This window comes from Crocodylus siamensis, chromosome 6, assembly GCF_052110815.1.
Source record: "Crocodylus siamensis isolate JL-2025a chromosome 6, ASM5211081v1, whole genome shotgun sequence".
NCBI classification, from domain to species: Eukaryota; Metazoa; Chordata; order Crocodylia; family Crocodylidae; genus Crocodylus; species Crocodylus siamensis.
In genome coordinates this window covers 24,423,312-24,445,487 of record NC_143400.1, presented here as the reverse complement: position 1 = coordinate 24,445,487, position 22,176 = coordinate 24,423,312, and the positions used below count along the sequence as shown (strand labels likewise).

At 67.7% G+C, this 22,176-nt stretch overlaps 6 protein-coding genes across 13 annotated transcripts; 3 read left to right on the top strand and 3 right to left on the bottom strand.

The window, feature by feature from the left end:
- Positions 1-2,089: 2,089 nt before the first annotated feature.
- LOC149861761 (urokinase plasminogen activator surface receptor-like) lies at positions 2,090-4,773 on the bottom strand. The gene is made up of 9 exons (XM_090055312.1): positions 4,619-4,773; positions 4,464-4,532; positions 4,218-4,331; positions 3,909-3,947; positions 3,464-3,610; positions 3,210-3,347; positions 2,863-3,039; positions 2,647-2,778; positions 2,090-2,438 (listed from the first exon to the last, which is right to left on the bottom strand). Exons 1-9 carry the CDS (start codon positions 4,755-4,757, stop codon positions 2,239-2,241), a joined length of 1,155 nt encoding a protein of 384 aa, XP_089911438.1. The 5' UTR covers positions 4,758-4,773; the 3' UTR covers positions 2,090-2,238.
- Positions 4,774-5,172: 399 nt separating this feature from the next.
- Positions 5,173-8,536, bottom strand: IRGQ (immunity related GTPase Q). Its single transcript, XM_090055305.1, has 2 exons — positions 6,815-8,536; positions 5,173-6,720 (listed from the first exon to the last, which is right to left on the bottom strand). Exons 1-2 carry the CDS (start codon positions 7,393-7,395, stop codon positions 5,595-5,597), a joined length of 1,707 nt encoding a protein of 568 aa, XP_089911431.1. The 5' UTR covers positions 7,396-8,536; the 3' UTR covers positions 5,173-5,594.
- A 294-nt stretch (positions 8,537-8,830) lies between these two features.
- Positions 8,831-11,185, top strand: LOC149861759 (interferon-inducible GTPase 5-like). Its single transcript, XM_090055304.1, has 2 exons — positions 8,831-9,655; positions 9,825-11,185. Exons 1-2 carry the CDS (start codon positions 8,961-8,963, stop codon positions 10,864-10,866), a joined length of 1,737 nt encoding a protein of 578 aa, XP_089911430.1. The 5' UTR covers positions 8,831-8,960; the 3' UTR covers positions 10,867-11,185.
- A 150-nt stretch (positions 11,186-11,335) lies between these two features.
- On the top strand, positions 11,336-14,041 carry ZNF576 (zinc finger protein 576). Of its 7 annotated transcripts, none has more exons than XM_090055315.1 (3): positions 11,336-11,599; positions 12,846-13,000; positions 13,076-14,041. In XM_090055315.1, the coding sequence occupies exons 1-3, from the start codon at positions 11,406-11,408 to the stop codon at positions 13,585-13,587; spliced, it is 861 nt and encodes a 286-aa protein (XP_089911441.1). In that variant the 5' UTR covers positions 11,336-11,405; the 3' UTR covers positions 13,588-14,041. The 7 variants fall into 7 exon arrangements, with proteins under 7 accessions (XP_089911441.1, XP_089911448.1, XP_089911443.1 ...); XM_090055322.1 differs by having other exon boundaries at positions 11,576-11,599; positions 12,851-13,000; positions 13,076-14,034; XM_090055317.1 differs by lacking the exon at positions 11,336-11,599 and adding an exon at positions 11,624-11,861 and having other exon boundaries at positions 13,076-14,034.
- Positions 14,042-14,971: 930 nt separating this feature from the next.
- On the bottom strand, positions 14,972-17,646 carry ZNF428 (zinc finger protein 428). The gene is made up of 4 exons (XM_090055314.1): positions 17,265-17,646; positions 16,563-16,661; positions 16,017-16,112; positions 14,972-15,871 (listed from the first exon to the last, which is right to left on the bottom strand). Exons 1-4 carry the CDS (start codon positions 17,503-17,505, stop codon positions 15,282-15,284), a joined length of 1,026 nt encoding a protein of 341 aa, XP_089911440.1. The 5' UTR covers positions 17,506-17,646; the 3' UTR covers positions 14,972-15,281.
- On the top strand, positions 16,557-22,105 carry LOC149861756 (uncharacterized). Of its 2 annotated transcripts, XM_090055308.1 has the most exons (10): positions 16,557-16,679; positions 17,563-17,793; positions 19,401-19,568; positions 19,937-20,061; positions 20,155-20,383; positions 20,515-20,657; positions 20,738-20,894; positions 21,508-21,637; positions 21,762-21,871; positions 21,975-22,105. In XM_090055308.1, the coding sequence occupies exons 2-9, from the start codon at positions 17,604-17,606 to the stop codon at positions 21,850-21,852; spliced, it is 1,233 nt and encodes a 410-aa protein (XP_089911434.1). In that variant the 5' UTR covers positions 16,557-16,679; positions 17,563-17,603; the 3' UTR covers positions 21,853-21,871; positions 21,975-22,105. The 2 variants fall into 2 exon arrangements, with proteins under 2 accessions (XP_089911434.1, XP_089911435.1); XM_090055309.1 differs by lacking the exon at positions 17,563-17,793.
- The last annotated feature ends 71 nt before the right edge of the window (positions 22,106-22,176 follow it).

Genomic DNA, 22,176 nt, shown 5'->3' with positions numbered 1-22,176 from the left:
TGGCGCTGACAGCGGGTGATGGATGGAGGCGGCGGGGGTCGCGGGCCGCGCCGGAGCCGCCGCCGCTATCGACGGGCTGCTCACGGGGGGGCCGGGGGACCCCCCCGCCCCGCCGGCGTCCGGGCTCCCAGCCCCCCGCTCCCGCCTAGGCACGAAGCCCCATTGCAGTGTTGGGGGCTGCCCTGGCCAATCCAGATCCCGGACCTGCTTGGTCCCGGGGGTCACAGGGGGCGTGTGATGCCCCCTCCCAAAACCAGGGGAGGCGGGGGGCTGCGAGTCGGGACTGAGGGGCACCGGAGGGGCAGGGGGCTGCACGTGGGGGGAGGCTGCGGGCCGGGACTGAGGGGCCCCAGGGGGCTGTACGTCGGGAGGGAGGGTCATCGGGGCCCCGGGGCCGCGGGGTGGGAGTGCGGGGCACGGGGGCACCTGGGGGCTGTGGGTCGGGAGCGAGGCTCCCCGCGCCCTGTTTCTCCGTCGCTTTCTCTCCGCTGCGTCCCCCCCCCGCGTCTGTTCGTGCGCCCCGCCCGCCCCGCTCCGTCTGTCTCCCTTCCTCCCATCCGCCCCCCGCGGCAGGCCCGGCGGGGAGATGGATGCGGGCGGCCGCGGGCCCTGTCTGCCGCGCGTTAATTAACACTTTAGTTAATTAGTTCGGGCCCATTTACGAGTAAAATGTTTTTATTAGGGGGAGTCGCGTCGCGCCGCGCGGTGATGGATGGGCCGCCGCCTGCGCCGGGGGGTCCGCGGTGGGGGCGGGGGCGGCGGGATGCGGCTGGCTCTGGGGTGGGGGTCCCGGCCGGGTGTAACGCCCAGCGGAGCCCGGCGTTGTGCCCCCGCCCGCGGGCTCTGAGCGCCCCCTGCTGCCCGCATACGGCTGCACCGGGGTCGCTGCGGCCCGGAGGGGTTGGGGGGCGGGGCGGCCCCTTTAACGAGAGGGGGGGCGACTGGGAGCCCGGACGCTGCAGCCCCGGGACCGGAGAGGGGGTGACCACGAAGGGCTTTTGGGGAGGGGTCGGACGCCTGGTTTTCAAGCCCCTGGTGCCCCTCACTCCCGCCCCAAGGCCCCCCGCATAGGGATGCCCCTCACTCCTGGCCCGCAGCCCCCCCCATGGCGGTGCCCCCACTCCCGGCCCGCAGCCCCCCGGGAGCGTGATGACTTCATCCCGGCGGCGGGCCCATAAATCTTCATCAATCGGGCTGATTACGGGCGGCCGCGGGCGGCGGGACCGGCCCATTAGCCGTAATGGGAAGATGGAGGAGCCCTGTCGCCGCGGCCCCCCCCGGCCCCCCCCGCCCCGCCCCGCCCCGGCCCCGCCCCCGGGGGGAGGGGGGCTCACGGACGGGCCGAGGCTGCGGTGCAGGCCCCCCCTCCCCCCCCGCGCCCGGCTTCGCGCCGCGATTTATCTCCCTTTGTGGCGGTGACAGGTTGACACGACCCCCCCCCCCAGCGCCTTCGGAGGCAGCCAACCGCGGCCCGCCCGGGGGGGCCCAGGTCCGGCAGCCCCGCCCGCCGCCTCTGCCGGAGAGCCGGCCCCCCCGCCTCCCCGCCCCCGGGCTGCGGCGCTGGTGGGGCCCGGCGTGGGGCTCCCTGCCCCCTAGTCCCCATACCCCCCCGACAACCCCGTCCGGGCTCTCTGCCCCTGCCCCCCCCCCGTCCCCCCCCCCCGACAACCCCGTCCAGGCTCCCTGCCCCCCGTCCCCGTCCCCCCCCGGCAACCCCGTCCAGGCTCCCTGCCCCGCCCCGTCCCCATACCCCCCGGACAGCCCCGTCCGGGCTCCCTGCCCCTGCCCCCCCGTCCCCGTACCCCCCCGACAGCCCCGTCCGGGCTCCCTGCCCCTGCCCCCCCGTCCCCGTACCCCCCCGACAGCCCCGTCTGGGCTCCCTGCCCCTGCCCCCCCGTCCCCGTACCCCCCCGACAACCCCGTCCGGGCTCCCTGCCCCCCCCGTCCCTATACCCCCCCCCCGACAACCCCGTCCGGGCTCCCTGCCCCTGCCCCTCCGACCCCATACCCCCCCGACAACCCCGTCCGGGCTCCCCGCCCCCCCCGACAAGCCAGGCGTCGCAGCCCCGCCCCTGGCGCGGCCGCCCGGGGTCTCGGCCCACGCCCCGCCAGCCCAGGCGTCCGGCCCGCAAGAACCAGTCCAAGCCCCGCGGCTTCGCCCAACGTTTATTTCCAGGCCTCGGAGCGAGGGACCGGGGGGAGACGCCCGCGTGGCGGCAGTGCAATGCGGCGGGGTTCTCACCGCGGGCGGGTGAGGCCCAGCAGGGGCAGCAGCAGCAACGGCAGCGGGGCGGGCCCGGGGCCCGGGGCCCCTCCCCCGTTGCACAGGGCCCCCTCGCAACACCGGACGGCGGCGCCGCCGCTCAGCCCCAGCCCCCGCGGCCGCTCGTGGCACAGACGCTCCAGGGAGCAGCCTCGAACCAGCGTCCTCCCGGCCTCTGGGGGAGGAGTCAGAGGGGGCGAATCCGGTGAGCCCCGCCCCCCCGTGGGCGGAGCCACGAAAAACCCGCCCCAGCAGAGAGAGCCCTGCGACACAGGCGTCCCTGGGTGGGCCGGCCAGTGAGCGCGTTGCCCAGCCGGGCCCCGCCCACTGGAGGGCGGGGCCGGAGCCCGGCGTGGGCGGGGCCAGGCCGGCCCGGCCCTCACCTGTCACGTTGACGCACATGGCCTGGTCCCCGCGACACGCGACCTGGCTCCAGTTCCCGGCGCCGCACTCCCCGCCGCCGGTCTCGCAGCAGCTGGCGCAGCGCAGCCCGTTCTCCGGCCGCCGGCCCGAGCCTGCTTCGGACATGGACACGGGCAGCGTGGCCGGGGCCGGAGCGGGGCCGGGGGCCGGGGCGCGGGGCGCGGCCCGGGGGTTACCTTGCTGGGAGAAGTGACTGCACAGGCTGCGCAGGCCTGGGCGGCCGTCGTTGCAGAGCGGGCCGGAGCAGCAGCTGATGTCCAGGCGGCCGTGGAGCTGGGGCAGCTGGTACTGCTGGCGGCAGAGCGTCTCCAGCGCGCAGGTGCGGTAGGTCAGGTGCCAGGCGCCGTCCGTCACTGCGGGACAGGGCTGTGAGACAGGGCGGCCGCGGGGCGCGGCGGGGCTGGGATCGCAGGGCTGGCTCTGGCACGGGAGCTGGGCTGGGTATCACACCCGGGGATGCGGCTGGCTCTGGGGCAGTGTTGGGGCTGGATGTAACAGGCCCTGGCGGGGGGCGGGCTGTTACCAGTGAAGTCCATGCACTGCGTCATGTCGCCGGTGCACGGCACGGCGGTGGCGTTGCCGGGGGCGCAGTCGCCGGTGCCACGGTCGAAGCAGCTGTAACAGGCCATGCCGTTGGGCTGTGGGGCGCTCGCTGCTGGCACTGGGGTGGGGGCAGGACCCGGTTAGGGGGCGGGACGGCTCCCCTCCCCCCGCCCTCCTGAGTGCAATGAGTCGCCCAGGCCTCAGGCCTCCCCACCCCGGCCCCGGGGCCAGTACCTCCAGTGAAGGGCCCGTTGCAGAGGTCGCTGGCACAGAAGTAAGTGTCATGGACCTCCCGCTCGCCGCCCACGTACACCTTGGCGGTGCGGTTCTCCGCCGTCTCGCCCGAGCAGCCCTTCAGCACGTACTCGGCCTGCTCCAGGCCTGCGGTGCATTGGGGTTAAAACTGGGCCCCTCCAGGATCAGGACCCCCCCGCCCCATGGGCCGGGATCAGGACCCCTCCCAGCCAGGATCTGAGCCCGGATCCAGTCTGGATCAGGGCTGCCCCCGCCGCCAGGATTGGGACCCTCTACCGCAGCCGCTCTGGATCAGGGCCCCTCATCCCCGCCACCCATTGTGCACAACCTCCAGTCCCCTCCGGGCACATCAGAGGTTGACCCCCCCGCTCTACCCCCCGACCTGTAGCCAGCCCGGATCGGAGCTGCCCCCGCCCCCGCTCACCGGGCAGCATCACCACCCCGCTCTGGTTCTCCTTGGTGTCTGCAAGGCAACAGGGTTGTGGGGGGGCAAGCACCCCCAGCCCCTCCCCCATCTCCCGGGGACCCCTTATCCCGCCTGAAGACCCCTCATCACCCAGCCCCTCCCGAGACCCCTCCGCTCTGCAGGGGTCACCCAGCCCCGCTCCCACCGGCCAGGGACTGCCCCCCAACCCCCTGGAGCCCCCTCCGCTCGCCAGGACCCCCCACCTCCCAGTGACCCCCACCCTGCTCAAGAGCCCCGATGGCCCTGGACACCCGCCCAGCCCCGTACTGAAGAGGCGGATGGAGGAGGAGAAGCAGGCGCGGTCGCGGGCCCCGCAGCGCTGCTCGGCCTGGACGCACTCCTGGAACATGCCCACGCACTGGTAGCAGCGCAGCGCCCGGCCTGCGGGGACAGCGACGGGACCCGGCGTCGGGGCCTGGCACGCGGCTCTCACCCCTGGGCCTCGCTGCCCCCAGCGAGCCCGCGCTCCCGGCCCCTGCCCGACCCCGCCGAGCACCCGGCGGCCCCCCTCACCTGCCGCCAGCAGGCAGAGCAGCACCGCGGCCCCCAGGGGAGCCGCCATCCCGGGTCTCCACTCGGCTCCTGGCGGGGAGAGGGGGCGGTCAGAGCCGGCATCGGGGCTGCTCCGGGGAGTGCGGGGCTGGCTGTTAACGCTGAGGCCTGCTTACGGGCTGGGGGCTGCCGCGGTTTCAGTCCCGCCGGCTGGGGGCGGGGTTGGACCCGGACACCCGGGGTTTCGGCAGCTGGGAGGCGCCGGGGAGGGGGGAGGAGAGCTGGGGCCCCCGGATGCCTGGGTCTTTTTCCCATGAGTGGGAAGGGGCAGGGTGGTGCCAGCTGCAGGCACGTGCGGGGGTGGGGGGCTGGGGCCCTTCTGTGACCTCCCGGACGCCTGGGTTCCCTCCAGCTGCCGGGGGCAATGAGGGCTGGGGGGGGCGGAGCAGGGTGCTGGAGTCCGTTCGCCTGGGTTCTCGCCGGGGGGGCCGACGCCGGGGTGCTCCTTACTGGCTGCGCGGCGTCTCCGGCGGCGGCTCGGGGCGCTCTGGGTGGGGGTGCCGGCCGCTCCCAAGGGCGGAGGCGACTGTTGCCCTAATTACCCCGGCCCAGCAGGTTGTATCAGCCCGGCGCCGGGCTGGGGTGGCCGCGAACCGCGGCGTCCCGGCCCCGGAACTCCCCCGCTCCCCCAGCACCCGCCCCAGGTCACCAAGAAGACTCGGAGTTGGGGAGCAATTACAACGCGTTTTATTGATCTTGGGAAGTCCTGCTCCGGACCCGATCCTGGGCATGGTGGAAGGCGGGGGTGGGGGCAATGAAGCAGTTGCGGGGGGTTTCTCCCTCTAGGGGACCCAATCTAGACCCGATCCTGGGCAAGGTGGGGGCAGTGGCAGAAACAAGGCAGGGAAGGGGGTCTGTAGGCGGCCCCAATCCGGGCCGGACCCTGAGGGCTCTGGCTGGGGCAGGGGGTGCAGTTGTGCGGGGTCTCTCCCCTTCTGGGAGGTCCCGATTCAGACGCAATCCTGGGCACGGCAGGAAGAAAGGGGAAATGAAGCCGGGCCCCCATCCAGACCCGACCCTGGGCGCAGCGGGGACGGAAGCAGATGAGGGGCTCCCTGTCCAGGTGTCTCGGTTCTTAACCCCGGGGCCGCTCTAGGCGCAGCCCTGGCCCGGGCCGGGGCCCGGCCCCCCGCAGGCCCGGCGGAGCACGCGCCGCGCATCCTCGGCCAGCTCCTCGATGCAGTGGCCGAGCAGCGCGTGGGTGCAGCGGAAGGCCAGGCCGCCGGCCGCCAGCGCCCCGAGCAGGGGCAGGCGGTGCGCCAGCAGCTCGAGGGCCAGCCCGCCCGCGGCCCCGCCGGCGGCCCGGCCCAGCAGATCCTGCACGAGCGCGCGGCTCGGCGCCCGGCCCGGCGCGCTGCGCACGGCGGCCCGCAGCTCCGCCAGCGCCGCGCCGCCCCGCGCCGCCAGCGCCGCCAGCCCCGCGGCGTGCAGCCCCAGGGCGCGGCGGGCCGCGGCCAGCGCGTCCAGCACCAGCGGCACGTCGCAGCTCAGCGCCAGCCCGGGCACGGGCACGGCGGCCGCCAGGCTGGCGGCCAGCGCCACCTTCCAGGCCTCGGCGTGCAGCGCCCGGCGCTTGGCCTCCACCAGCGCCGGAGTCAGCGGGGGCAGCGCCAGCGTCAGTGCCCGGGCCTGCGCCGCGGCCGGCAGGGCCCGCGCCAGCGCCTCGCACAGGGCCGCCGCGTCGCCGAGCGCGAAGACGCGGGCGTGCGGCAGTCCCAGGCCCGCCAGCTCCTCGCGGCCCGCGCGGCGCAGCGCCTCCGCCTCCGCCTCCGCCGGCCCCGGCCCCTCGGCGGCGCGCACGAAGTAGGCGCGCGTGCCCGCGGCGCGGCCCAGCTCCGCGTGGCTGCCGCCGAAGGCCGCCGTGGCGAGGATGAGGACGAGGTGATAGGGCGCGAGGGCCCCCGGCGCGGGCGCGGCCAGGGCCCAGAGCACCACGCTGGGCTGCGCGGGGCAGGGGTAGGCCGCGGGCTGGGGCACCGCAGGGGCGGCCTGGGGGTCGTCGTCAGCCAAGCAGCGCAGCACGTTGAGCAGCGCCTGTGTGGCGGCGCCTGGCGGCCCCACCACCGCGATGTCCAGCCGTGTGGCCCAGCGTGCTGCCAGCCCCCGCTCCAGCCACGCCGCCACGGCCTCCAGCCCGCCCAGCGTGAAGGCCTCCTGCAGCTCAGCTGCTTCTCGTGCCCCGATCACCTCGAAGTCGCACAGCACCGGGCGCAGCAGCCTGGGGCAGGGGCATGGCCTCAGCGGGAGCAGTCGGGTGGGGACTGAATACGGCGGGATCCGGAGCTCCCCCTCCCCGCAACCCTTCCCAGTACCTCTGGCAGCGCTGAGCCTCGGCGTGCAGGGTGGCACGCAGCTCCGGTGCATCCAGGCCACGGGGCTGGAGGCCGCAGACAAGGAAGAGGGCAGGGGCTGGCGGGACACCCAGGCCGTGCAGCGCCGCCGTGCAGGCCCGCCGCAGGGCTTCCCGCGCTGCCCTGTGCGCCGCACGCCCACCGCCCAGCAGGCGCCGCAGCGTGTGCAGGGCCAAGTCTGCCTGCGTGCGGGCGAAGGTCACGGCCTTGCCGGCTGCCCGCGCTGAGGACGCCACTGCCGCCTCCTGTGGCCCGAAGAGCGCGGCGCTGGCCACCACCACGATGTCAGCCTCAGCCAGCCAGGCCTCGGCCCCCGGCCCCAGGGTGCGCTCCCACAGCAGCAGACTGGGCTGCCTGGGGTCGGGGTGCAGCTCGGGGGGGCCCAGGGCAGGTGGGACCTCCAGAGGGGCAGCGTGGGGGTCGGTGGGGGCCAGGCCCCGCACCGCATTGATCAGGGCTGTCTTGCCACAGCCTGGCACCCCCAGCACCAGCACCGAGACTTCAGCCGGCTCTGCGTCCTCCGCAGCAGGTGCCTGCGCCATGGGAGGGGCTGCACGAGAGAGGGTGAGGGTGAGGGGACCCCGGGGCAGCCATCTCCCAGGATTGGGGCCCTGATGTCCCCCTACCTGCAGGCCAGGTCCTGCAAATGCCCAGCACCCACTGGGGGATGGACAGAGGGATGGACAGAGAGACGGGTGGGTGGATATAGAGATGGATAGAAGGATGGATGGGGGGGAGTAGGTAGAAAAGTGGATGGAGGGAGGGACAAAGGGAGAGATTACATGCTCTCCTTTATCCCTCCATGTATCTACATCCCTCTATCCACCCCCTTTCTAGCCCCATTATTCCTCTCTCTATTTATCTACCAACCTACGTACCTAGTACCTACTCATGCATGTATCCAGGCATTCCTCTATCATCTCTTCCTCCGTCTGTCTGTCTACCCACCTACCTACCTACCCACCTACCTTCCACCCACCCATCCATCCCTCTGTCTATCTACAGGTGGCTGGATGGGATAGAAGAACAGATAAAGGGATAGACACATAGGTGGCCGGCTGGCCAGCCGGACGCTTGTGGGGATGGATGGATGGATGGAAAGGCAGATGGATGGATAAAGAGGGGTATGGCTGGATGGATGGACAGACAGATGAGTAGGCTGGTAGAAGGATGGATGGACAGATAGGTACATAGGGGATGGATGGATGGATGGATGGATGGATGGATGGATGGACGGCTGGATGGGTAGGTAGGTAAGTAGGTAGAGGGGTGGATGGACGGACAGAGGGGTGGGTGGGTGGGTGGCTGGATGGAGGTGTAGGTAAGTGGCTGGTGAGATGCAACACAGGGGCAGGCGACGGGAAGCCGGGTCAGTGGATGGACAGATGGACGTGGGGGTGGATGGAGGACGGACGGAGAGAGACAGACGCGTGGCTAGATCTGGGTGCGGGGTGCGGGGGGCTCGGACACCTGGGTACCCCATACTGGGGAGGACTTAGACCCTTGGATTCCCCTGATGCGGGTGGGTGGGCACGGCTCGGACGCCTGGGTGCCACGTGGGGACAGAGGGAGGGCGTGGATGGGGAGATGGGGCCTCGGAGGGCCCCGTGGGGCCGGACAGAGGGAGGGAGAGAGGGGTCCCGGGGTGGAGGGGCAGAGGTGGGGGGACGGACGCGGTGGGGTGCGCGGTGCCCACCCTTCGGCGTGTGTCCCCGCGGCTGTGTCCCGTGTCGCGCGGCTGCGCGGCCCGGCCCCGAGCAGCCACTGGGCCCCGGCGGGGCGGGGCGGCGCCGGAGGTTTCGCTTCTCGCCGGAAGGAAGCGGGGACGGACGCGGCGGCAGCACCGGGGACAGCGCCGCCCCCGGGATCCAGGCGTCCGGGGCACCCCGGCACCGCCTTCGGCGAGCCCAGGCCTCCGCCCCCCCGCCCGGGCCCCCGGCCCCGGGCCCCCCAGCCCAGGCGTCCTCCCCCCCGGCCCAGACACCCACCACCAGCCCCCCCCAGCCCAGGCCTCCGGCCTCCGCCCCCCCAGGCCCCCAGCTCCCACTTCCAGGGATCCCAGGCGTCTGCTCCCCTCCACCCCCCAGGTGTCCGGCCTCCCGCTGCCATGACGGCCCCCCCCGTCCTGCCCTGCTCCTTCCTGGCCGAGGCCGAGGCCCTCCTGGCAGCCCAGGACCCTGTGGCGGCACCGGTGCGGCTGCAGGCGCTGGAGGGGGCAGCCAAGGGGCTGCAGGTGCATGTGGCAGTGCTGGGCCCCCGCCACGCCGGCACCTCCAGCCTGGTGCAGGCCCTACTGGGCTCCCCGCCCCGGCTCCATGACCCTGATGCCTTCTTCCAGCCGCCGCCACCCACTCCGGCTCCGCCAGCACCCCATGTGCCACCTGTGCTGCCCAGTGCCGTGCTCTGGGACCTGCCTGGGCCAGGTCCCGATGAGGTGCCTGAGGCCCACATAGCACAGCTGCTGGGCCTGGCACCCTTTGCCTGCCTGGTGCTGGTGCTACCAGGGCCGCCGGGTGCCAATGACATGGCGATGGTGCGGGCGGTGCAGGCGCAGGCGCAGGCGCAGGCATTGCCTTGCCTCGTGGTGCGGACGGGTGCTGACCTGGCGCTGCACACAGCCAAGCGGCGCGGCCACACCATAGCCCAGCTGCTACCCCAGCTCCGGGCCCAGGTGTCAGAGCCACTGGCCCGGGCTGGTCTCAAGCCCCTTGGCATTGCTGCCGTGTCCACGCTGGAGCCTGACCGCTTCGACTTTGCCTGGCTTGAGGATGTGCTGGTGCGTGAGGTACTGCAACTGCCAATGTGAGTGACCGGGGCTGAATGCCTGGGTTTTCTTGGGGGGGAGCAGTGTGGGCTGCAGGCCTGGACACCTGGGGTCTCCAAAGGGAGGCGTAGGCTCTGGTGGGTGAAAGCAGTGGGACCTGGGAACCCAGATGCCTGGGTCCTAGCCCCTGCACCCCTCTTGCTGCAGGCTGGACCCTGGGGACCTGCTGGAGGAGCTGCCAGCTGTGCGGGAGCGGACACTGCGGGCACTGACCGAGGCCTGCACTGGGGGCAGCCTGGCCGAAGCCCCTGGCCTGCTCCGCGCCGCACTGGCTGATGCCTCCCAGCTGCCTGTGGATGTGGCTGTGGTGGGCGAGCCTGGCTCGGGCCGTACCTCTCTCATCGCTGCACTGTGCGGCGATGGCCCTGGTGCCCACACGCTGCCTGGTGCCCCTGGCCTCACCCTGTGGGACTTGTCGGATGCAGGCACTGTGGACCCAAGCTGCTATGACCTGCTGTTGCTCACGACCTCCGATGTGTACCACGAGCCCTTCATCCACCTGGCCCGGGCAGCCGTTGCTGCTGGCCGGGCTGTCATTATGGCCCAGACACAGATGGATGTGGACCTAGATGACCCCCCCAGCTCTGTGGGCCTGAGGGAGCAGCTGGTGCAGGAAGGCCTGGCTGGGACCTGCATCTTCCTGGTATCCTCCCATGAGCCCCAGGCCTTCAAGCTGGGCCAGCTGCGGCAGGCACTGTCTGAGGAGGCTGCCAGGCTTCAGCGAGCAGCTTTGCCAGTTGTTATCAGGCGCCTGGTGCGCAGGGAGCGGCGCCAGGTGCTGGCTGAAGCCTGGCGCCAGGCGCTACATGTCTGCCTGCGCCCCGTGGAGGATGCCGGGCACGGCCTGGTTACAGCCCTCCAGGCCGGCGCAGCCACCTATGGGCTAGATGAGGCCTCCCTCACTTGTATGGCTGTGGCTGCCAAGCTGGAGCCCCAGGAACTGCAGGCCCAGATCAGGTGTCCCTGGGCACGGAGGGTGCAGCCCGGCATGGTGCTGGAGGCTATGGCACCGCCACCGTCCCTGGCTGCCCGGCTCTGGAGCTATGTGCCCTTCTGGGGCAGCCCATCCGTGCCCCAGCCCCAGCCCCAGGTGCCACTGGTGGCCACCTACCGCCTGCTGAGCCAGGCCGCAGTTGAGATGGCCCTTGATGCTGAGCGTGTGCTGCTGCGGGCCTGTGCCCTGGGGTAGGGGCAGGATCCAGGTCGGATGCAGCTGGCTCTGGGGTGGACATTGGGTCTGGGTGTAACAGGGCCTAGGATGCTGCTGGCTCTGGGGTAGTTCCCCCCGTCCAACAACACCACGTGTTCCTCTCTGTCTCAGGGGTTGTGCCAATCCCATCCCAGGGTCTTGCACCCCCATGTGTCTGTGTCCTGCCTATGGGCTAGGGGGCTCTGCTGCATGTGCCCCCCTGTGGCCCCTGCCTGTGGCCTCCACAGAGCTCCAGAGCTGCTTCTGTCTGTTGAAATAAACGTTTTGCTTCCACTCGTGGCTGCCACCCCATCTTTGTGGCCGTGGGGATGTGACAATTACTTGCAGTGCATTGTAGGACAGCACTCTTTGCACCCCAGTGCTTGGGAACTTGAACTGGGTGGGAGGGAGGTCTGTGCCCCAGTGGATGCTGGGAAAGAAGGGGAGCTGGGGGATCTGTGACCAGTGCATGATGGGGACCTGGGGTCTCCCGGCCCCAAAGGCCCACGCTCAAAGGCAGATAGAAGACAGCCACCGCGATGCAACATGGGATCACAGTGGTGGGGCATGTGGCGCCCCCTGCAGCCGGCCTGAGACAAGCTAGCGAGACTGAGGCTGTATTGCGCATGCGCCAGGGTCCAGGGCAGTGCCAGATGCTTGAGTACGATCCTGCCTGGAGTCCGCCATTCGTGAGAGTCTGCAGCGCATGCGCACAATCCTCGCCTCTAGTCGGGTACAGCACTTATCTCGTTGTGCGCAGGCGCCGGTGTACGCAGGCGGCGGTGGGGGCCATCTAGTCGTCACTCCACGTCTCTGAGGTGCCCGGAGAGGTGTCTTATTAGGAGTGGCGACGTTTTCACGCGTGGGGGGCGCAGCCAGCTCATTCACGGCATCGGGAGGGACCCCCGCACCGGGACAAAGCCGGCGGGACCAGCCAGAGGCAGCAGAGCCTCTGGAAGCTGGATGACTGCTTTTCTTTTCCGCTCAGGGGCTGGGTAGGGCAGCCTCGCCGGAAATAGGGCGGGGTCCTGGCTGAGGCAGGCACCGGAAACAGGAAGTAGGAGATGAAAACGGGGGAGGGGAAAGCAGGGAGTGAGAGGAGAGGAGAGAGGTGAGGTGCAGGGGGGTTCGGTCCATGGGTTATGTGCGAGGGGGACGCTGGGGCAAGAGGGAGGAGGTACATGGCGAAGTCAGGGGTCCCCTTTGTTATTGGGGAGGAGGGTTCTGGGGGTCACTGGGAGATGGGGTGGGGGGTTGTGGGCAAAAGGAGGGGCTGAGAGGAGGAGGCTCCTTGTGGGGGCAGGGGAGTGTGGGGTGGGGGATCCCCCTGGTAACTTGGGGTAGGTTGTGGGGCAGGGGGAGGCAGATGGATCTTCCTGTGGGGGGCTGGTGGGTGGGGGTCCATGTTGTGGGGTGGGCAGCATGGGGCAGGTTAGCGGGGCAGGGGGTGGGGGGAGAGGGGGAGGTCCCTGGGGGGGTGGAGTTTGGGGCAGCCTGGGGGGGCCTATGTGGGTTAATGGGGTGGGGTAGATGGGGAAGCTCCCTGAGGTGTTGGAACATAGGGCAAGGGTGGGGGGTTTTTAGGGTGGGGAGGAATTTTGCTCCCTGGGGGGCAGTGGTTGGCAGGTTGCTCCCCTCCCTGTGGACCCTACCCAATGGGAGATCTTCCTGGGGGATCTTCCCTGGCAACATGGGGCAGGTTGGGGTGATCTGTGGGGTGGGGAGAGATGGGGGAGCTCCTGGCACAGGTGGCAGCATGGGACAGGTCAGCGGAAGGTCCATGAGCCTGGCAGGGATCTCCTTGGAGTTTGGTGAGGGAGGGGGGGAATTCGGGTGTTTTAGGGCTAAAAGGGAAGAGGGGAGTAGTGACAATGGGGGAGCTGGGGAGGAGGAGGGACCCCCCCCCAGTGTGAGGAGGGCAGGGGGGAGCCTCCATCCCGGTGGCCCCCCCTGCTCACCCCACTGCATCTGCGTGCAAGCACAGCCATGTCTGATGTGGGCTCAGCATCACCATGCAGAGCTGTTCCACCGGCCCCACGGGAGCGCTCCCCAGCCCGTACCCCACTGCCTGGCCCCGCTTGCACGGAGGAAGAGGAGGAGGAGGAACCCAAAGCCTCTGTGGCCTCATCGCTCTGTGAGTACTGCAGGAGCCCAGGGGGGAGGGGGACGGGGGGGGTCCCGTGCCCTGACCCCCTGCCCCCCTCCCTAGATGGCCTGGGCTCCAACCAGTGCTTCCACTGCTTCATCACCTTCCCGGATGAGAAGTTCAAGGAGCGGCACATGAAACGGGAGCACCCTGAGGACTTCGTGCAGGAAAACCTGCGCGGCACTGTCTTCGTCTGCTTCATCTGCGGCCGGGCCTTCGACAGCTCCCATGCCCTCATTGGGCATCAGCGTGGCCATGCACCACCCCCGGCCCCCTGCCCCTCCTGTCACCGCCTGGCCCACCAGTGCCCCGACTGCGGGCATCGCTTGGGCCCCGCGCTGCGCCCACGCCTGGGCCCCACCACCCCCACCCCCCGCGGCCTCCCCCACCCCTGCCCTGACTGTGGCAAGAGCTTCCGGCAGCTCTCGAACCTGCGGCGCCACCAGGCCTCACACCAGCGCCCGCTGGAGCTGCTACCCACCCGGGCCTATGCCTGCACAGAGTGTGGCCAGAGCTTTGCCCACGAGGCTGGCCTTCATGAACACTACATCCGCCACGCGCGCGGCGAGCTCTAGCCCCACCCCTGCTTGCCAGAGAGCGAAGGGGGGTCCCCTCTGCATGCCCCCACTGCTGTCCTCAGGGAGGGGGGCAGGAAGGGAGAAAGGGGGGTTCCCCTTAGGAGTGGGGGCTGGGACTTTGCAGATGTGTGTTGGGGTATATGGGAGACATGGGGGGAACCTCCCCATGCCCATCCCCTGGCCCCCTCCATGTCTGAGCCTTGGGTGCTATTTATATGGAGAGACCCCTGTCCAGTTCTGGGGTTTCGGTTGGTCTCGGAGCAGCACGTGTCGGGGCAGGTAGGGGAGTATATCCCCCTGTGTCCCATGGGAGGGGCCCCGGGAAGGTGGGGGTGACAACCTGCAGCCGCCGCAGCTCTGGCAGGAGCAAAAGGTTCTTATTTTTCATATGGAGAAAAATAATAAAGATGATCCATGGCTGCAGGTGTCAGTGTCTCCTGCCTGCCTGGGTTTTGTGCTGGGGGTCACCACGCTGCTGTGCTGGGGTCCAGGGGGGTTCCTAGTTGGGAGCTGGGAGTTGCATCCGCATGCCTCTGCTGGCACTGTGGGGAGAGATGTCAGTCCCAGCCCCAGAGACTTTCCTGGTGTAAACCCTGCTCCTGTCCCTGCAAACCCATGAGCACTGGAGTTAGAGGGTGGTGGTGGGCATGGAGCACCACTCTTCTCTACTGCCTCTGGTGTGGTGCTGTGAAATTCATGGCCGACAGTGCCACAGCTGGGTGGGAGTGGGGGGTGGTATTTCCTAGGGACAGTGGGACTCAAAACTGGGCCAGAGGCCAGAACAGCCAGCAGTGGGCAGTGTGCTGCTGTGGGAGTGAGCATGGGGCATGATGGGAGTTGTAGTTTTTCACCCAGTGGGGGGGACAGTCAATCCAGGGGAGTACCCTGCCACAGTGTATGCTGGGAGCTGTAGTCCTGAGAGGAAAATACCCTGCCACAGTGCATCCTGGGAGCTGTAGTTCTGGGGGCTGCTCTAGACCATGCTAGGAGCTATATTGGGGGGTTGCTGAAGTGCATGCTGGGAACTGTAGTTAGTAGGGCCTGCCCTAAGCTGTGGTTCTGGGGGGCTGCCCCAGTGCACTCTGGGGCTTGTAGTTCTTGCTCTAGAGGGTTTCCCACAGCAGTGCTGCCCCTGAGGTCACCAGCCACAGCCCCCCTTCCCCGCACCAAGGTTAGAGGAGGTAACATGAACAACCCATGACAACATTGGTGTGACCTCACAGCCACCACTACAGCATCATCTGCAGGCTCCATGTGACAAGCTAGCAAGTCACAGCATGTTGATTTGCAGGGGGCTGGGGGAGAGACAGAACTAAAACCCTACCCCCCAGCCATGACCCACAAATCCCTTCTGTCGGCGCGAGAGAGACGCCCCATTAGCTCATATGCAAGGACTTTTATTAAACAACTTCCTCCCCCCGCCCATCCCTCCCCCAACCCCAGCAGCTTAATGAGCTCGTTCATATTCATTAGGGGGCTGACATCCCCCACCACCTGGTGGGACCCCCCCCTCCCTTCCCTGGACTATAGGAAATGGGGGAGGGAGAGGCCTTCTCTCTCGCCCCCCCACCCGTGACCGGAGCAGGCTCTGGTCTCAGCCCCTCTCCACGAGGGGTCCCCCAGCACTGTCGAAGGGTGCACAGTGGGGGTGGGTTCAATGGAAAGGGAAGTGCCGGCAGCAGGGGGCAGGGCTACAGCTCTCCACGGGCGTGCAGCATGTAGTGCTCGTGCAGGTCAGAGACCAGGCCAAACTCCCCTGGGCATTCGGTGCACTGGTATGGTCCATCGGCCCCCTCAGGCTCCGGGGGCGGGGGTGGAAGTGGGGGGGCCCCATTTGCCTGGCGGGGTGGTGGTGGTGGGGCCTTGGCGCTGCGGGGAGCCAGGGACGGGGGCAGGGGTGGGGCAGGAGGGCTGCGGCGCCAGCCGTGCTCGCAGCGGTGGGCCTCAAGCGAGGCTGGGGAGGCGAAACCTAGGCCACACTCGGCGCAGATGTAGTGGAAGGCGCCAGGGCGGGGGGCCGGGCGGGTGTCAGCATCGCTGGGCGAGGGAAGAGGGGGCGTCGGCCGTGCCACGCCAGGGGGCTTCGGTGAGGGGGCGGTGCCATGCGGCCGCTTCCGCCCCACGTGGTAGCTGCGATGCACCTTCAGGGCCCGCGAGGTGCCAAAGCCGCGGCCACACTCAGGGCACTCGTGCCATTCGGGGCTAGGGGCACCCAGCCGCTCCTCGCCAGCATCTGTGCCCACCTCTGGGGGCGCCTCGCCTGCCACCTTGCTCCGCGGACCTGCGGAAGGGGGCACACGCTGGGAACCTAGGCATCCAACCTGCCCCCCTGGGGCTCACACCCCTCAAAGGGACCTGGGTGCATCCCAACCCCCCACCCTGCAGCAGGGAGGGAACCCAGGCATCCGAGCCCATGGGCCCCATACCTGGGTACCCGTTAGCCGAGGGTGTTGGGGGGCTGCTTTCTCCTGAGGACACAGACGTGGCTTCAGACTCATCATCCTCCTGCATTGTGGAGATGCCTGGAAGAGGCATGACAGGACAGTGAACCCAGGTGTCCAGGCTCCCCAGACAATACCCCTCACTCCTGACCCACAGCCCCTGCTCTGCTAGCCCTGCTGGTGCCCCTCACTTCCAACTTGCAGCCACGACATCTCACTCACCTGCCAGCTCCCAGAATACTACAGCCTTTCGTTAAAGACCTAGGCAGATCTTTCTGTTCCCCCCCTTTATAAAGAAGCCCCAGCCTGAGGCTCCACCCCTCCTGTGCAGGATCCAGTCAAAAGAAGGGAAGGTGGAATGGGGGAGGAGACAAGGGGCATGATGGGAAGGGGCTGCAACTATAGGTCCAGGCTGCTGAAAGGTAGCTGGATTTAGGGGAAGGGCTAGGGCCTGGTGCTGGAGTAGCTCTGTAGTTCCCCCACTCCTAGCTCTGGGCTGGGGGGTGGGGTCTGGGTCCCCCCAGCCCTCACCCGTTGAGGTCCCGTCCTCCTCCTCGAAGCTGGCGTCTTCGCTGCCTGCCACATCCCCGTGCCTGTGGGCTTCCGACATCATCCCTGGTGCTGCACCACCTGAGAAGGCAGAGTACTGTGAGTATCCCACAATGCCCTGGGGCTGCAAAGCATGGAAAAGGAGGTACAGTCCCATAATGCCCTGGGGTGAGGGGGGTGTATGGGCCAGTAAAAAGTGCCCAGAGGTTTATCAACTGTTTGGGGGAGAAATATCTTCATACCCTGGGTCTGGGGGTCCATGGACTAGTAGGGGTGATACTGTCCCACAATGCCCTGGAGCAGAGGGATGAAAGGCAATAATATCCCATGGTGCCCTGGGGCTGGGGGTAGGGACTAGTGAAGGGTGACGCTATCCCACAATGCCTTGGGGTGGGGGGTGTACGGACTAGCAGAGAGCGATGCTGTACCACAATGACCTGGGGGTATATGGCCCAGGGGGCGGGGCCACAGCCCCACAATGCACCGGGACGGAGGGTCCATGCTCTACTCCCAGCATGCCCTGCGCCTAGGGGCTATAGAGACCGGGGGGAGGGGCGGAGGTTTCCCTCCCACAATGCACCGGGGCTATAGGGCCCCGCCCCACAATGCACCGGGGCCGTAGGGACCGCGGCGAAGGTGGGCGGCCCGCTCGGCCCACAATGCACCGCGCGGTCCCGCACTCACCGGCTGCTCCGGGCCTGTCGGGGGGACCCGGTCCCGTCCGGCCGCAGGAGCCCGAGCTGCGCAGGCGCAGTTGGGCCGCGGGGACTGGGGGGGCCTGGCCCTGTTTACGCATGCGCGCGCCGCCTCCCGACGCATGCGCCCCAGCTGGGAATTCCTCCTGCATCTGGGCGCATGCGCGCGGCGGGTAGGCGATCCTAGGCGCCGGGGGTACCTGTTGCGCAGGCGCTTGAGAGCGTACCATGTGCTGATTTTCCGGGGGAGCCGAGTTAATGCTATTTCTCTTTGCTGCTCGCCGCAGCAGCCGCGCAGTTGGTGCGGGCCGGGGGGCGGTGCGGCGCGATGCGCAGGACGCCAGGACGGGGGTTTCGTCGGGGGCGGGCGCTGTTCGCCCCGCCGCCCCACCTGTTTCTTGCAGGAAAACCGCGGCCCGGCGCTGCTCCGGGGGTCTTCGCAAGACAGGAGCGAAGGCAGCTCCGGGCTCTTTGTGCTCTCAACAAAAATAAAATCACTGAGCGAGAGCTCCGCGCTGGTGGGTTTTGTTTTGTTTTTGTTTTTGTTTTGGTTTGGGTTTTTTTTTTTTTTTTTTTTTTTTTTTTGGGGGGGTGTCCTCTCCGGGGCCCAGGACTTCAGCGCCCCCGCACTTGGGGCGGTGCACGACTTCAGGGCTCACAAACTGCCCTGGGTGGCATAAAAGGCCCTCTCCTCTCTCCTGTTCTCCTGTGCACCTCCCACCCCAGAGCCAGCTGCATCTTTGTACTCAGCAAACTCCCCAGCCCCTGCTGGCAGGGTCGGGGACAGGGGTGTAATTTAAGCCCCCGTCCCAGGATGCACATCTTGAGCAAGGGAGCGGAAGCCCTGTACTCCAGCCCCTGGGGCCAGAAGGGCAGCGCAGGGGTCTATTACAGTGAGAATCATGTTGTATATGAGGAAATACATTGCAGGCCTTGGGGCTCCTTGGATTGGGAAGCATGTGATACATGAGTAAATATGGTGTTGTTCTGGCTCTGGGGCAGGGGTGGGCAATTATTTTGGGCTGAGGGCCACTTCTGAATCTTGGGGAGCCATCAAGGGCTGCATGGCAAGCAGCCAGGGGCAGATAACTATTCATTTTCAAAGTTCTGTTTTTTTGAGCCCCGCAGGCCCAATAGAAGGACTTGGTGGCCCATGGGCCTCATCTTGTTCAGCCCTGCTCTGGGCCTTGCCCAGACCCTCCCTGCCCTGGCGGGGGGTCCTCTGTTGGACCTTCATGGGAGGCTGCCACGGACTGTTCCCTCCCCTCCCCAGAGTCAGCTGCACTGAGGGGGGGAAGGCCTGGGATGATGGAGCACAGGGGAGTGACCACCCCAAACCCTCAGAGGCAAAGGCTTCCCTGCCTCTGCAAGGGCCAGGACTGCAACAGGGAAACTGAGGCAGGTACTAGACACAGCTCCTCTGCCAGGCCTGGTTGCCGGACCCCCAACGTGGGCCAGTGAAGGAACCCAGTAGTCAGAGGCCCCCCAGCCCTAGCTTTGTCCTGCCCCTTTCAGCAAGGGAAGTGGGGTGGGGCTTGTGGGACTAGGATGATATCATCCCCATCATGTGGTCTATATCAGCTGACTGGGGGCGGGCAGAGGCTGCAACAGCGAATGCAGCCCTTGCAGAAGCCTCCCCTTGTGCCCCCTTCCCTGAATGCCCTGCCCCAGTGCCCCCTGCAGAGCCAGGGCACTACCCCCAGCCTCTCCCTGGGGCAATTGCGTCAAGGAACCTGTCCAGCTGCGTGTCTGCACATGCCCTCTGCCCCTGCTGCACCTTGCTAGGCGGGTCTGGCCCCCCCCCCCCGCTCCCCCCCTATCAGGCCTTGCCCCTCAGTCCTGACCCACAGCCCCACTTCCACCCCACAAGTGCCGTTTGCTCCTGACCTGCAGCCTGCCTGTGGCCTCCCTCAGGCCCACTGGTGCCCCTCACTCATGACCTGCAGCTCCCCCACACCCCTCATTGCTCTGGCTGCGCACACCCCTTTCCTGTACAGGAAGGGCCCTGATGAGCTTCCCAAGCCGTTTGCATCACACCATGTATTGGGGGAGGGGCACAGAGTTGGGGGTAAAAGTTCATATTCTTTCTTCACCTCTGCCCCACCCTGCCACCCTCTCCCCGCAGCCTCCAGGTGTGTGTGTTGTGGGGGGGGAAGTAGAGGCACCCAGCCAGGTCTTCCCTGCCCCCGCCAGCTTCCTGGTTCTCAGCATATGCGGAAGCTGCCAGGCAGTGCTACCATGTCCGGGGCCTTCATCTTGCTTCTGGCCCTCGGCCTGGCCGGGGCCAGCCCAGGTCAGACCAATGCTCCCCCCCCCCCCCCAAACCCTCTCCCAACCCTGCTCATATCCCTTACCCCCCCCACCCCACTCAAAAAAAAAAAAAAAAAAAAAAGCAATCCAGGCCCGTGCAGCAGCAGCAGGCCAGAAACTTTTACAAACGGGTTGTGGGGGGGGGGTGGTTCCCAAGGGGGTGGGGGACATGACTTTGGCTGAGTGGGCCAGGGCTTTACAATACTGTAGGCCCCAATCCTCAGCCATGGCTGGGGGGTGGCTGTCCCCTTATGGGTGCAAACGGGCAGGGTATGTGCATACACATGTGTGTGTGTGTATCCATGTGGGGGGCTTGACTGGGGGTGGGGGCACTTCAATCCCACCCCCTAGGGGTGCCCACGGTGCAGCTGCTGGACCATGATGGCCCTGTGCTGGAGGGCGACAACGTGACACTGGAGTGCGTGGCCGGGCCCGGTGCTGACATGAGCAGCTTCAGCTTCCAGAAGTATAGCCCGGTGTGCGGCGGGGGGTGGCTGTGGGGTATGGTGGGGGGCAGTTAGGAGGAGCCATGCTAACCGCCCTCCTCCCCCTCGCCTTGTGCCCTGCAGTGGCTGCAGAGCTGGGTGGAGCTGGACGCAGGGGCCAGGCTGCGTTGCTGGTTCTATGCTGTGGCTGTGTCGCGCCCAGCTGGGCGCCTCCTGCTGGACATCGCTAGGCTCCAGCGCTGGCATGAGGGCGCCTACCGTTGCACCCACACGCCTCTCAACAACACCTTCATCCCCAAGCCCGGCCCAGGCAACGCCTCCGGCGAAGCCACCTTCATGCTGCGCGTGGACTGTATGTGGCACCAGTGGGGTTGGGTGTCCCAAACCTGATCCCTGTTACGAAACTCCCTTTGGGTTTCAGTGCCCACCTACCAGGGTCCCCAAAATGGGGGGGTATGACCTTGACACCCCCCCCCCCCGCAGACCTGCGGGACGTGTGGGTGACGTGGCCAGATGCATGGTGTGGGACTGTGGGTGACACCGTGACCGTGGCTGAGGGCGAGGACCTGGAGCTGGAGTGTGCTGCTGAGGCCTCGCGGCCCCCCAAGTTTGACTGGACCCGTGACGTATGGACCCCTGCCCTGGGGCAGGGTGGGGGATGCAGAAACGGGATTTTGGGGGGTACCACTGATGTTGGCCATTGCAGGGCGAGGCTTGGACGCTGCAGGCACAGGTACTGGGGTTGCAGGGGCTGCGGCAGGACCAAGCCGGTACCTACCGATGCCACGTGCAGCTGTCAGGCCTAACACGGAGTCGTGCCGTGACTGTACTGGTGGAGCTGCCCGCCAGCACCCACCACCTTGGTGAGTAGCGGGCAGTGCATGTGGAATTATGTGCACATGAATGTGCGAGCATGACACAGAAGTCTGGGTTCTTCGTGTGTGTGTGTCCTGGACACCTGGGTTCTGTGTGCGCGCAGAGGTTCCAGATGCCTGCATTGTGCATGTATGTGTGTACACGTGTCATGGACCGCTGGGTGGCATGTGTGCCTCTGTGACGAGGTCCCAGATGCCTGTCTTGTGTGTGCACGTGTGCGTCACCTGGGTTGTGTGTGTGAGTGCACACATGTGAGCGTGGCCCGGACACCTGGGTTCTGTGTGCGCATAACCATGTGCCATATGCCGGGGGGGGGCACACATGTGCAACCATGTCCCAAAAGCCTTGTGTGTGTGTGTACACATGTATGTGTGACCCGGACATCTGGGTTTTGTGTGTGCATGAACACATCCCAGATGCCTGGGGGTGGGGGTTTGATGCACACGTGTAAGCATGTGCCAGGTGCCTGGGTGTGTGTGTGTGTGCGCGCGCATCCCAGATGCCGGGTGGGAGTGGGATATGTGCGTGCCCCACTCATGCCTTAGCCACCTGGGCTCAGTGCTGCTCTGCCTGCCTGCTGACCCCTGCCCCTCCTGGCAGAGGCAGCACAGGCCCCTGGTGCGCCGGCGCTGGTCCTGGTCGTGGCGCTGCCCGTGCTGCTGCTGGCTGTGCTGGCCGCAGGGCTGGCTGCCTGGGTGCAGTGCCGCCGCCCTGCCAAGACACCCCCACCGTGAGTACAGGCCCTGATCCGGGGGTGGGAGGGCCTTTCTGTGAGCCTGAGTCCAGGGGCATGGCTGGCTCGGGGCATGCGTGCGGGGGGCCTACTCATGCCATCTCTTCCCCCACCCCCCCAGGGAGGCATCTGGCCAGCGCACCCCCATCTTCAAGGGCAGCCTGGAGTTGGTAATAGGGGAGGCTGGGGACACGCACCCCCTGGTCCACTGACACAGCCCCTGGGATGCAGGTGTGCACAGGGGAGTGGGGGCTGGGGGGAGGCCTTTCCCACAATGCTTTGGGGTGGCAGGCTCTTACCACCCCCCACTCCTTACTCCTGTTTCTCTCCCCAGGAGCCAGTTGCTAGCTGGATGCAGACCCTGCTGGAAGCACAGCTGGGGGGAGGGGGCTGTAACGGGGGCTGGGGGGTGGGGAAGCAGTGAGACACTGAAAGCATTGACTGCAATAAAGACATCAAACACAAGACCTCGAGCATCTGTACAGGGCCAGAGGTGGGTCCCAGCAGGGAGCTGGGGATCAGGAGTGAGGGGCAGT